The sequence below is a fragment of the Dipteris shenzhenensis genome, chromosome 22 (assembly GCF_047967505.1).
Source record: "Dipteris shenzhenensis isolate YYH24624 ecotype China chromosome 22, Dip_SZ_1.0, whole genome shotgun sequence".
Lineage (NCBI taxonomy): Eukaryota > Viridiplantae > Streptophyta > Polypodiopsida > Gleicheniales > Dipteridaceae > Dipteris > Dipteris shenzhenensis.
In genome coordinates, this window is record NC_141617.1 from 52,112,194 (window position 1) to 52,125,761 (window position 13,568).

The window sequence follows — 13,568 nt, forward strand, 5'->3', positions numbered from 1 at the left end:
GCTGAGTAAAGAGCCACTCAGGTGGTGGCCTATAATGACATACAATATACCTCTCTCAAAATGTAAGGAAGGGCCCAATTCCCAAGTACTAAGAAAGGCCTCTCCTTCACCTCATGCAGTCAGAGTCCTCTGCAATATGTCCCATCTATCTCGGAGTGCATATGCACAATGTCCTGCTAGATACAAGTGGGTCTCATGGACAGAAGTACTATGTTAATCAATGGTCTGTCTGCATCTCCTGGCTGTCCATATACGGCGCAATGATGTTGGCACACTAAATTCCCATCTGTGGCCGTGATCAGGAGTCGTCTCTATCAACATGGAGTCTGTGGTTTGCATAGGTGTGATCTGCTGTCCTATGAGGCCTATAAATGCTCCCCTAAAAATCCTCATAGCCAAAAGGTAGTCTTCTGTGTCGGGACATTTCCGAGTCTGCACAGGGTTTTGTGTGAAAGGGGTTTTAGGTTTGTTACTTGTGTGAGTTTGAAGGGTCACTTGATCTTTGGGATTGGATTCGATTTTATTGTGTGACATCATCAGTGAGGTATGTATGTGGGGGAAGACAAGGCATTCTTGACCTATAAAATGAGGCTTGTACTTTGCTATCAACTTCAATCAAACTCAAGCTTTTTGTCTCAACCCTGTCTCCATTTTGCAACTCTCTTCCTCTTTCCATGTAAATTTAACATTGTCCATCACCCAGTCAATGTAGAGATCGTAGGCAGGTAGGATCAGTGTCTAATATGTAGGACCTTTGGGCATTTCGCTAACGATTTCCCAAGGAAGAAGGAAAGGCCCAAGAAGTCTTTTGGTGCAGATCGTCCTCATCTTCGTCATAGTGTTTCTCTGACACCTCCCGCATGTCCGCACCTACTAGGCGTCTTGTACCTGTTTCCCTGCATGGGTTCAGGAGGCTCCCTCTCTTGCCCGGACCCTACTCTAGTCGAGGCTAGTGATATTCCAGTTTTGGTCTGGCTAGTGATACCCCTGTTGGAGGTCAGCATCTCCTGATGTACTATGGTTAGGTTAGGGCCTTTGTTCTGGGTGTGCCTGCCCCCCGTGAGGTTAGCATAGTGTAGAGTAGGGCAGATCTGCCTATGGGGTGGTGGCTCGGGGCCCGATGGGCATGTGGGCAGGCTGCTATGATGATGCACTGTTGCGAGGTGTTCCCAAGAGGGTACAGGCCAGAGATACGGCTCTGTTTCAGGCTGCGTTGTAGCTTGCTTGCTGTGGGGGCCCCTTATATTTAGCGATGGAGCATCACTCAACGGATTTCTCCAATTGTTCCAGTGGCACACCCAGCTCCCTAGAGATCAAGTTACATCTAGGAGCTGAGAGGAAGCCTTGGAGGTCAGCATGTCTTGATGTACCATGGTTAGGTTAGGGCATGAGTGAGGGCCTTTGTTGTGGGTGTGCCCGCCCCCCATGAGGTTAGCATAGTGTAGAGTAGGGCACATCTACCTATGGGGAGGTGGACAGGGACCCGATGGGTATGTGGGCAGGTTGCTATGATGGTGCATTGTTGCAAGGTGTTCCTAGGAGGGTACAGGCCAGATACTGCTCTGTTTAGGGTTCTGTTGTGGCCTACTTGCTGCCGCGTGGCAGCCCATGTGGAGGCGCATTGTGTTGGCCAGTGTGGGGGGACCTGTGTGGCCACTCTTTGGTGCTACAGCCCACCCCTAAGGGGGTTAGCCCCCTATATGGCTGTGTGGCAGCCCTTGATAGGGCTAAAGGAGTCGGCCCCTAGGCGTAGTCAACAGGCCTATTTGAGGTAGGGGATCAGCCCCTTATAGGGCTGTGTGTCAGCCCCTATATGCAAAAGGGGGGTCGGTCCTAGGAGTGGTAAGTTGGCCCACATTAGGCCTGTTCGTCGGCTTGTTAGACCAGCCGACTGGGGGGGTGGAGTGCCTATTTATAGGCCCCCTCCCTCACTCGTTGAGCATTTCATTTTGCAATAATTTTCCCCAGCAACTTAGGGGTTTTTCCTAGGATCCCTTGTAGTCTCTTTTCTCTCTCTCTCTCTCCTTTCAGTTCTGTGTGTGTGTGTGTGTGTGTTTTCTCTCTTTCTCTCTCCTTTTTTGTTCAGTTCTGTTGCACTTCTCATAGCCCTTGACCGAGTTCAAGTTGCAGCCAATGATTTTGCTGACCTATCTTTGGTCAAGGATAGGGATAATGTCCCTTAGATAATTATTTAGACCCCAGCCTCCCAGTATGCCCCTTCCACGTCAATCCTACGGACACCATTCATTAATTTGGAGAGCTAGAGTTTGTGCCCCTACCTTTGGCGACACGGCTCTTGGCTATTCTATTGATAGAGTGTCATCTTCCACAGATTGAGGGTTCTTTCCCCTGTGGATTTCCCTCCTCTCCACTACTCCAAGTGACTTCCTACATAGGAGAGAGGTGTTTCCACCAATAGGCCGGGTAAGGTTTTCCAGCCTACTTCCTCCCGCCAATGAAGATTATTAGCAGGAACATTCACGACCTTGGTGGTATACCTCATCGCCACCGAAGGACTTCACTCATAATCAGCTTCATCAAGGTGTCAATGGACGATCTATTGACATTCGGTTTACTCAAGAACACAAGTTGGATGCTAGAGATTGTGCAAAGTCAGGTAGACCGCTTCCCGGTCATACCTTTTGGTTTCCTGCTTGCACACTAAGGAAGGAACCTACATTTCAATCTCATATTCCTTTCTTCCCCTTGTAATTGGACATGGCATCATCACACTCTCTAGAACAAAGTGGATCATACTTTTGATTGGGGGACATAAGGTTGGTCTTCTCAATCTTTATGCCCCTAATAATAGAGGGGATCGTGTCGTTTTCTAGAAGGGACATCACTCTTAGGTCCTCTTTGCAGACTAATGGATTATTGGAGGTGACTTCAACATGGTGGAGTTGCCCTTGAACAAAAAGGAGGGAAGAGAAGATGGCATTCACTTGATAGAGAGAGTAGCTTGGGATGCCTTTCTTTTCCGGTTAAGTGACAAAGATGCTTGGATAGCTGATGATTTTCCCATTCAATGACAGATATGCTTGGACAGATGATGATTTTCACACTGTGCCTCATTCGCTCTAGGTCTCATTGTCAAACAAGAGATCGTAGATGCCCATCCATTCGCACATAGATAGATTTTATGTTGATGAATAGACATTACACAGAGGTGGCTTGGTATACATTGCACTAGGGGTTCCACCGCGAATCACTTTAGAGGGTGGTTATGATCATTTTTTTGCTTCATGTGAGATGCCGCTTGAAACAAGACTTCTACTACAGGCTGCTCATAGTAACTAGTTTAGAAAAACTGAGAAAGGAAATAGCAAGAACAGTAAAAATAGAGGTACAAGAGAGAGAGAGTTCACTCTTACTAAGAAGAGGGCATGGGACATGACAACTCCCATGGTGTTGGCAGCTGATGCTAGATTTAGTCCTTCTTGCATGTAAGCTGATGCTTGAAAGTACCTTCATGTAACATATGGATTGAATTGCATAGGTTTGATATATTAATTCCCTATGCTTTGAATTGTGGACAAGGCCCCTATCGTGTTCATGTTTGCTGTAGTCTCCTTGTGAAAACTCTCAAGTGATGAGTCCTATGATGAGTGCTTAGAAGTCAAATATCATATTTAACAATCATAAAATGGACCTAAAGTGTGAATGCCTTGCAAGTACAAATGAGCCCCCCTTTATAGGTCTAGGAAAGTGGGCAGCACCTAATTGTATATGGGATAATACAACAAGGCTAGCACGTGGCAAACCCTCATGAAAGCCTAATATCACTGCTGAATGTACAAAAAAATACTGAAGTATTGACAATTAGCGAAACTGTTTTATAGACTAACAAGGCCCATTAGTTAACTGACTACTAAACTAGAACTCACTAATGTTACAATCCCCTCCTACTTAAAGAATTTTGTCCCCAAAATAAACAAAAATGATACAACTGAGTGGAAGAAAGTATTTATAGGTACTGCATCCAAACATGGGCAGAAGGGGCTCCAATTCAACTCAGCAGATACGGAAAGTCCTGCACAATGCTCTCAGGCTGCCATGATGAATCCTCTGGTAACCTCTTCCATTTAATGTAGTACTCCATCAAAACTTTATTTCTGAGGATTTTGTCTCTGTAACCCAATATATTTTCTGGTATGTACTCTATCTGTCCCGATTCATCCATGGGAGTCAATTCTACAATAACTAGAATATTTGCTCCCACGTGCTTTTTAAGCAAGGACACATGGAATACATTATGGATCTTGGTGGAGGGAGGCACGTCCAACTGATAGGGAAAGTCCTACACAATGCTCTCAGGCTGCCATGATAAATCTTCTCTGGTAACCCCTTCCATTTAATGTAGTACTCCATCAAAACTTTATTTCGTCTCTGTAACCCAATCTCTCTTCTGGTATGTACTCTATCTGTCCCAATTCATCCATGGGGGCAATTCTGTAATAACTAGAATATCTGCTCCCACATGCTTTCTAAGCAAGGACACATGGAATACATTATAAATCTTGGCAGAGGGAGGCAGGTCCAACTGATAGGCTGAGTCCCCAACTCTCTTAAGAATTTTGTAAGGGCCATAGAATCTGTGAGCTAGCTTGGTTACCTTTCAATGAGGCATACCTATGCTTATGCAACTTGAGATACACCCAATCTCCTTCTTGAAACTTACATCTCTTCTCTTCAGATCTGCATACTTTTTCATCCTAGATTGTGCCCTGCGTAAATTTACCTTAGCCAACTGTAGTATTGCTTGCATTCTCTCCAACTCCTCTTAAGCATGTTCATTATGAAATCTGATCTTTGAGTGTAGAAGGTAGCTACACCTGGCATCCATATAAAGCTTCAAATGGGAACACATCCCAATGGAAGTAAGCCTTGTCAATTTATGACAGAATTCTGCCAAACACAACCACTTATCCCACGACTTTTGTGTCTCAAAACATAAATGCCTCAAATGTTCTTCCAGCCACTTAATGACCCTCTCAATTTGCCCATCAGATTGGGGATGGTAAAATGTACTTGGGGCCAACTTGTTGGTACCCATTTGAAAGAACAACTTTTTCCAAAATCCACTCATGAATTTAGCATTTCTATTTCTTGAGGGAGGCCATGCAGCCTAAATATACGTTCTATGAATTGACTGGCTACTTGAGAAGAGGTATAAGTGGTTTTAGTTGGCATAAAATGGGATGCTTTTGTCAGCCTATCCATAACCACCATGATGTTGTTCCACCCCTTTTCTGTAGTAGGCAAACCAGTGATAAAATCCATGCCAATATGAGTCCAATTGCCCTCTGGAATGGGTAGGGTATGTAACAAACCTGCTAGGTAAGCATTATCAATCCTGTTTTGCTGACAGAGCACACAACTCTTTACATAATTCAGCACATTTTTCCACAACCCTTGCCAATAGAGCTCTATTAACCTTCTCATAAGTCTTCCCCAAGCCAATGTGCCATGCCATGGGAGAACTATGCATTTCTGCCAGGATTAGACTTTTAAAGAGGAATGTGGGACTAAATAAACTATGTTTAAGTATCATAAGACTCCATTCCTCTAGGCATGCTGTGGGTAATCCATGCAATGTGGATCTTGTAGGCCATAAAGATGGCAGCAATCTCACAATACCCCATATACTCTTCCTGAATATCATGAATACAATCCTTGTTAACAGTGGAGACTGCATAGCATTGACAAGACCACAGTCTTAGATAAAGCATCAGCTACCCATTTTCTTTCCCTCTGTTATATTCAATATCAAAATCATACCCTTGCTCAAACTCCAGCCACCTTCTTTGTCTAGGACTAGGGGTACTCTTGGGATAAGAATATCTCAATGACCTATGGTCTGACCTTACCTTGAATTGACTACCATACAAGTAATGATGCCATTTCTTGATAGCATGTATGATAGCAAGCATCTCCTTATCTTCTGGAGCTGGAGCTGTCCTTCCAGCAGTGCATCTTGTGGAGCATGGCAGAGGTGCAGAGCCAACTCATAGCATCACCTGAGGAGCACGGTAGTGGAGCAGTCCTTCCACTCCCTTGTGCTCCCTATTCACCTGGCTGTTGGCTGTGTGTTCCGAGCTCTCGAGCAGTCCGTTGTAGCGGTGTTTTCTCCAGAGGTCACTTGCAGTTCTCTTGTGCTCTCTCTCTCTCTCTCTCTCTCTCGATCTAGAGGTGCCAAGCATCTGCACACGGATCTAGAGGTGCCAAGCATATAGTAGGAGAGCTTTTTGGTAAGATCAGAGGACCACTCTCGTCCTTTCTCCTCCTACTACTCAGGTGCATAGAGTGTAGCCTTGAGTTGTTGTATCTTGGTCATTTTGGGCCAAGTAATAGAAGGGTTGTTGTGACATAGTCTCTCTCTCTCTCTCTCTCTGCCCTTGTTGCACCATGGGAGAGGTGGAGTCAGAGGAGCACTTCATTTGCAGATGCCCGCTATATTATAAGCTCAGAGGTAGATTCCACTGTCTCTTCACGGATGGCTTTGGACCTCTCTCACGAGTGATGGACTACGAGGATCAGCATTGCCTAGCTCTTTATGTCAGGGAGGCCACTATGCTTCGACGAGACTACCTCAGAGACCATCAGCACAGACCGGAGCGTGATAGAGCCCAGCCTGATAGAGCTCAGGCACACGCTATACCAGAGGACAGAGACCAGGAGGAGCACGAAGAGGTCAGAGCTCACACAGGACACATGCCTCCACCCTGTGGATGTACATATGAGATGGTTTGTAGACGCCGTAGGATCTTGTTACATAGGGGACGTACTCGTCGCTTCATCTCCAGACGATCCAGGATGATGGCAGCTTTTCGGAGGAGACTTACTCATGGAGATCTCGCCCCACCAGCCGCTCACCTCACCTTTGCTCAGATTTGTACTCTCATAGCAGGAGGCAGAGTCGATGGACAGGATTTCCAGTATTATTTTGGTTCTCAGACTCCGTGACACCTGGACTCTTGTATCTTTGCATTGGCATATTGTACTCATCCCCCCATTTTGCACCCAGGGGCGGTTTCCTTGCATCTAGTTTACTTTGTATTTAGGCTCAAATTTGACATTATGTACTTTCACTTGCATTGTATTGCGTAGCACTTAGATGATATTCGACGATGCCTCTTCTTTGTGGCACGTTGATTTTGTGCTATCTTGTATGCAGAGTTCTTGATGTCCCATGGGCCCATTTTGGCCTTTAGTGGACAATAATACACTTTCTTTCTTTCTTTCTTTCTCTCTCTCTCTCTCTCTCCCTCCATAACCCCGTTGTACAGCTCTCCGTAACCCCTCCATACAGCTCGCCATACAACTCCGCAATCCTTTTGTACAGCTCGTCGTACAGTCCCCAAACCCCCCGTACAACTCGTCGTACAGCCCTGTACAGTTCTCCATACCCTTTCCGTACATCCCGTACCAGTCCATCGTACCAGCCCATACTTTCTCGCAACAAGCTCCTAGGGTCTCTAACCCCGAGTTGGGCTAAACCCCTAGCCCAACTCGGGGGTTAGGTTCAGCTAAGGAGTTCTAAAGAAATAGCCAATATGGAATGGCCTACCCTCTCCTCCAAATCCCCCTCAACCCACCCCATCAACCTCAACTATCAGGACTCAGTACTCTACAATTGCAACCATGACCCCCTCTCCGTATACACGCAATTACCAGCAAGAAGGGTCCAAACGACCTATCATTGGACAACATGAATAGATTTATTATTTGCAGCAAGCAGTTAGAGAGTTAAGGCTTGAGCTGGCAGAAGTAAAAGCTTGACTTCAGTAATTGCTGAGGTTGTGAACTCATGTAAGAATTATCCTCCTACTCCTCAACTAGTCTCTACAGTCAAAGATATGGTCCATACTGAAGTACAATCAATCAAGAAAGAAGTGATTGAGGAGTTTGACACAAAGGCAAACAAGACTGATATCCAAGAAGAGATCAAAGAACACGAAGCCAGACGCGATAATGCATTGAAGATTAGAGTGGGGGGGCTCCCTAAAGGATTGTTCAAAGATGATGACTTTCAATGAGACTTTAACACATGTCAAAGCAGCCATGGAAGGTTGATGATGATGATGATGATGACGGGGCAACTAATATCTGGCACTCCAAAGGACATGCTATTCTTACACTTAAGTCGCGAGATTTAAGGATCAAACTTCTTCGACAATCTTACAAGTTGAAAGGGACCAAGATATGGATAGCTGAGGAACTTACACGAGCTCAAATGAAGAACAAGGCAACCGAATTAGCTAAAGTCAGGGCTGCTAGGAAGGATGGAAAATGGGCAGGGCATAGCACTAATCAAAGAGTTTAAATCCAAATCAAAAGACTCTCAGTCTTAAATTGATGTATGGCTTATTACTTTTTTAGACTATGATGTAGGTATTCTAAATAATTGAGGTTGCTTTTGCACTCCCTGGGAGCTGCCATGTGCCTTCCCTAAAGCAGATGTACTAGATGGTTTTTTGCTGTCCCATAGACCTGTTGGTCTCCCGTGGACATTAATAGACTTTCTTTCCCATAGACCTCTTGGTCTCCCGTGGACATTAATAGACTTTCTTTCTTTCTTTCTTTCTTTCTTTCTCATAAGCAATTAGCCCATGACCTTCTTTGACAACAGCTCCTATGCCTTTACCCCTTCCATCCGCCTCTATTAGAAATGGCTTTGAAAAACCGGGGTAGGCCATGATACAAGGGTTCTCTCATCTTAATTGAGTGACTGTGGAAGGGATTGGCACCTGCTTAATCACTTGTACCATAGAAGGATTCACTGAAATACCCTTAGGAGTAATAACATGGCCTAGGTACTCCACCTTTTGCACCATAAAGGAACAATTAGAAGGTGAATTTACAAAGCTGTGCATACTACCACTATCCACAAGAATGTAGGCCTCTCTGCCCATTACCTTCCCCTTATCCCGAAAGTGGTAGGATTGCTTACACCATTAAAAGCATTTGCAGATATTTTTTAGTCAAAGAATTCTAAAGATGGTAGGATGTCTGCTTACCCACTGCTGTAAATGGACTATGTGCCAGCTGTGAAGAACAAGATAGTAAATTCCAAGTTCTAGAATCTACAGCCATTCATAGATCTCAAGTTCGCAATGGTTATTACCACTGGGATTGAATACTTAACTCTCATCACCCACCTCAACCACAATCATGAAAATCTTCTGGAGTTTCTGTTAAGGTTCATACTTATTTTGCCATGGGCTGATTTAGCTTTGCATACCATATTGTAATCCACTCCTTATTTCTCACCACATCTAAAACAAAGACCTCTCTTTTTCCTCTCATCCATAAGAGATTGAGACAAATAGTCCACAGTGGCTGCTTTTTGGAAATTCCCAATACCAATGGATTTGTCCTTGCAATACTTTGGTTCAAACATTTTTGATAGCTGCATAGCTTCTTCAAAGGTCTTAGGTCTAGGTGCCATCACATCAGAAGCAATAGCCATGGATAAACTTAATCATCCTTTGTTTTTTGTCAACTCCCCTAACAAGCAAAGATAGCTTCCAAGATTGCTTGATTGGACCATGATTTACCAACTCATACCATTTTAAACATATATTAGTCAACCACAAGAGGTCATTGAAGGTCTTACCCCACTGTTAATTTCCTGAAGTTGATGCCTCCACCATGTGTGAGCATAATCCTCTAAATGTAATACTGCAAATTGGATTTTGGCAGCATCAGCTCTGGGACTCAGTTTAAGGTAGTCCTCCAACTTACTCAACCACTCCTCCAGCTCATTTGGTGAAGTTCCCTCACCTTTAAACTTCTGCACAATTATTTCATCCTGCACAACTCTTTCCCCTCTGAATATCACTGTAGATAGCACAAATTGGGTGAAAGTCATGGCTGACCTAACATTAGGGCGAATTGATTCGATGCCATTAATTGTTAAGATTGAAACTGATCCCTCTTGAGAGGGATGCTTGGTACATCCTAGAAGAGGTTGGCACACCATAAGGGCCTGTACCTTCAGCTTGGCTATAATCTGAACCACGAGAAATGGTGGTGGTCCAAATAGGGTTAGGCTTACACGGTTGTTGGAATTTTGACCTCCTTACTTCTGCCATAAATTCCCTTTTTCCTGAAATCATTCCAGTGTGACCTAGATCAATAGGCCTCATAGGCTGCTTATTCCTAACAATCTCCTTTCCTTTAGGCTCAACCCTGCTCCTTACTAAATTCACATCACTTCTAATATTTCCCAACTGAGTAAAGGCATTGTCAAACTTAGCATTGCAATCTAGGACTGAATTGAAGTGACTAAATTGCCCAGTTATCTTCTGTTGTTGATCCAAGAGCTGCTGCATCAATTTACGCTGCTTCTCCATCATTTGTTCCTGCTACTGCAACATTCTTGTCATAAAGCCTTCAAAATTAGGCTTAATGTTAAGATAGGGTGACCTGGAAGGTGATTGACTCTGAAGTCTTGGAGATGGCCTCCTAGATTTAAATGAACGGACAGTCTCAATTGGTTCATGGTCACTCAATCCAACATTTTCAAGAGGCTCAACCACCAAATTCACATCTTATTTTGTCAAACCCATTTCCTAAACTGCTTCATAACCCATTTTTGGTTGCAGACCCACATGCATCTTAGAAATTGGAGCCATTAAAAACAACTATGTCCCAAATTTCCTGAGCTTTAGATCAAATTTCCCCAATGTCCATGCAAATCTGTGCGAAAGGCTACTAGAGGGAATATAACACCATAGAATAGCTCCGAATTTGTAGATTATAGCCGAACACTCCAGATTCCAGGCTTTGCCTAGTTTCGCAGGTCATTGTTTAAGAGAACAACTTGAAATTTCCTACGTGGTTAGGCAATACTTATGTAGAGGAGGAACTAAAGAGCCAATGAGGGATATAAATTCATAAAAGTGCACCTAGACTGCAAGAAATGCCAGAATACTTGTTGGTAGATTGTTGTCCCGCACTGGCTATTGTAGCTGATTTTTCAAATTACTCGGCAGCTAAAAATCAGGTCTCTATCAAACTTAATCAGCTGCGTCCCGAGTGCTCCATGTGCACTCAGGCTGATGCACAATGGAGTTTCAAATCTGTAAATCGCATTGTTGAGTTCTAGTCAGTTGAATTTGCTCATAACTCCCTCATATAAATTCTGTTTTCCACCAAACTTTAGCAACACCTAGAGGCTAAGGCAACCAAGACAAGCCAAATAAGAAGTAATTCGGTGCATTCAAACAGAAGATTGTTGACTAACTGTCATTTTCCCTTGTGTCAGACATAGGGCTGCAATGTGGGGCCAAACCCTAATTTTGCGATTCCAACACATAGGGAGAATGAGGGAGTCAAGAGCTATCCATGTTGAGAACATGAATTCCATTTCATTTGCTTAATTGTAGAAAGGAACTTATGCTAACCATAAATGCATCCAAAGCAAATGCCTCTACCACTGTACAAAGCAACATTCCATCCATTTAGAAATGCAAAATTGGCTGGCACTAAATTGAATGTTTGATCAATTTACATTCGCAATTTTGGCTATTGTACGGTGTTATGAGTTCTTGGGAACGTGGAATAATACTCTTTGCTCAATTTTCCCGCCCTACATCCGAGTCATTACACTCGGGAAGTCACTGCTTGTGCCGCTAACGAATATAAACGAGAACAAAAATGATATGAACACATGCAAAGTTATCAAACTACCAAGGCAAAGTCTTGAGACATCTAATCCAGGAGCGAGGTTGGTGTAGGGTACTTTCATCGACAGCAACATCTTCGATGGTTCTCTCTTTACGCAACCCTCTGCATTATTTTCTATTGGATGATTTAGAGGAAATAATATTTTCCAGTCTCATGATTTCAAAAATCGTAAGAGAAAGTCCAGTTGACAGAAGAGCTTCACTATATGCTTCGTCTGCCGTAGTGAAAGTCAAGTGAAATAAACAATCATACTAAGCTGTTTATTATTATTATTATTAAATTGATCATATTTGTTTACCAAACTAAATTTAGTGACTTTAGGGCCTTAGCAATTAGGCTATGTTAGTGAGCGTAACTAACTAGCTCTATTAAGTTAAACTTAACCTTACAATGAAAATTACATTCCCATTGGTAACACATTATGTTATGCACTAAGTGGTCTTAAATAAAACTTTCAGGTATTTTTTATACAAAATGTTATATCTCACCGATCCAAAGTTCTTTAAAGTTAAGGTTACAATGGATTCTTCTTTTCAAGCCCTTTCAAACAAGTACCGATGTTGTATAGTTTCGAGTTGATCTTGACCATAACAAGAATCTTGCTTTAAGTATCATTCCAATGCTCACCCTTAAGTTAACCATACATTCCAACTTCTTTCTCTTCTTAAAAGTCCTTAAAGTACCTATTTTGAAGGGGTTAAATTTACATTAACGGGCAGTTAGGAGATTTACCTTAACTACATTCTAAAAGTGCTAATGGGAATGCACACTAATGTGGACACTCCGTTAAGAGCCTTAACTATTGCTTCCTAACTGGTAATGGGAATAGGCCCTTAGATAGATAACAATTTGCCTCCAATACACACCTCAAAATTGTAATGTACCTTATTGGCCCAATTGAAGAGGTAAATTAATTTAGAATTTTACATAATATAATCGGATTAATATCACATGTTACAAATGTGTGCTATTCTCTAGAAACACGTACATGAAAGGGGAGCAACTTTACGCCAATACATATTATGTAAGGACTCGTGTGTATAAATTTTTAGTTCTAGGTTTCATTGTAAGATAACAATTTTAGATTCCTTAAGCTAATGGGGGAGTTAAAGAGGATGAGAATGTTAACCTTTAGTGCATTTGAGCAAAAACTTAGGTCAAGGTAAAAGCTACATTTAATAGAAATGAGTGGACTAAAGGGAAGCATGAAAATTCCAAAGAGTCTAATAGAGTGAAGATGAAACTTAGAAGGAGGGGTGAAAGATTAAGAGGCTTAAGAGATAAGGGCAAGAGTGGGAGGTGAAATTTTGAAGAGATAGAGGTGAATAATAATGATAAAAGTTATAAAAACGCATGCAAAAGGTGAAGGTATGATTTTGACAAAGAGGATCGACAACCAAGCTAAATTCTAAACAATATGCAGTGAAGAATAAGATTGAAACTAGTGAAATACATACTATGGCACACATTGCCATAGTCTCGAGTTAACCATTATTGTAACAAACAAAGTCATTACAACATTCACAACTTGACATAAGACACTCCACATCGATAAGTCCTTGTCTCATATTATTTGCATAAATTGATCATATATAGCTAAAGTATCAATTTGTCATATGTTGTGTAGAATTTGATCTATAATGGATCCATTGATTGGATGCATGCTTTGTCACTTTCTTTCTCTACTAAATCCTTATCTATCCACAAGAACGAGCTTGATGAAAAAATAGTCAAGCATTTATTGCTACCAGTGAGGGTGAAGTTTTCAAACTACTAGACAACATTTAAAAGAAAGAGTTCAAATTTGAATAAAGAAAATTTTATTTTGTTATTATAGATGGGCAAAACAATGAGGAGTTAGCCTCAAATGAAGA

The 13,568-nt window shown here is 42.5% G+C and overlaps 1 protein-coding gene across 3 annotated transcripts in view; it reads right to left on the reverse strand.

Moving 5' to 3' along the window:
• LOC147888267 (uncharacterized) overlaps positions 1-11,912 on the reverse strand; it is a 112,355-nt gene extending 100,443 nt beyond the window's left edge. For all 3 annotated transcript variants that reach the window (XR_015543108.1, XM_087393500.1, XM_087393499.1), the window contains exon 1: positions 11,698-11,912. Coding sequence is in view for 2 of the 3 variants with exons in the window: in XM_087393500.1 (XP_087249626.1) it covers positions 11,698-11,767 (70 nt within the window). In the remaining variant the exon portion in view is untranslated. The remainder of the gene's footprint in view (positions 1-11,697) is intronic.
• Positions 11,913-13,568: the final 1,656 nt, after the last annotated feature.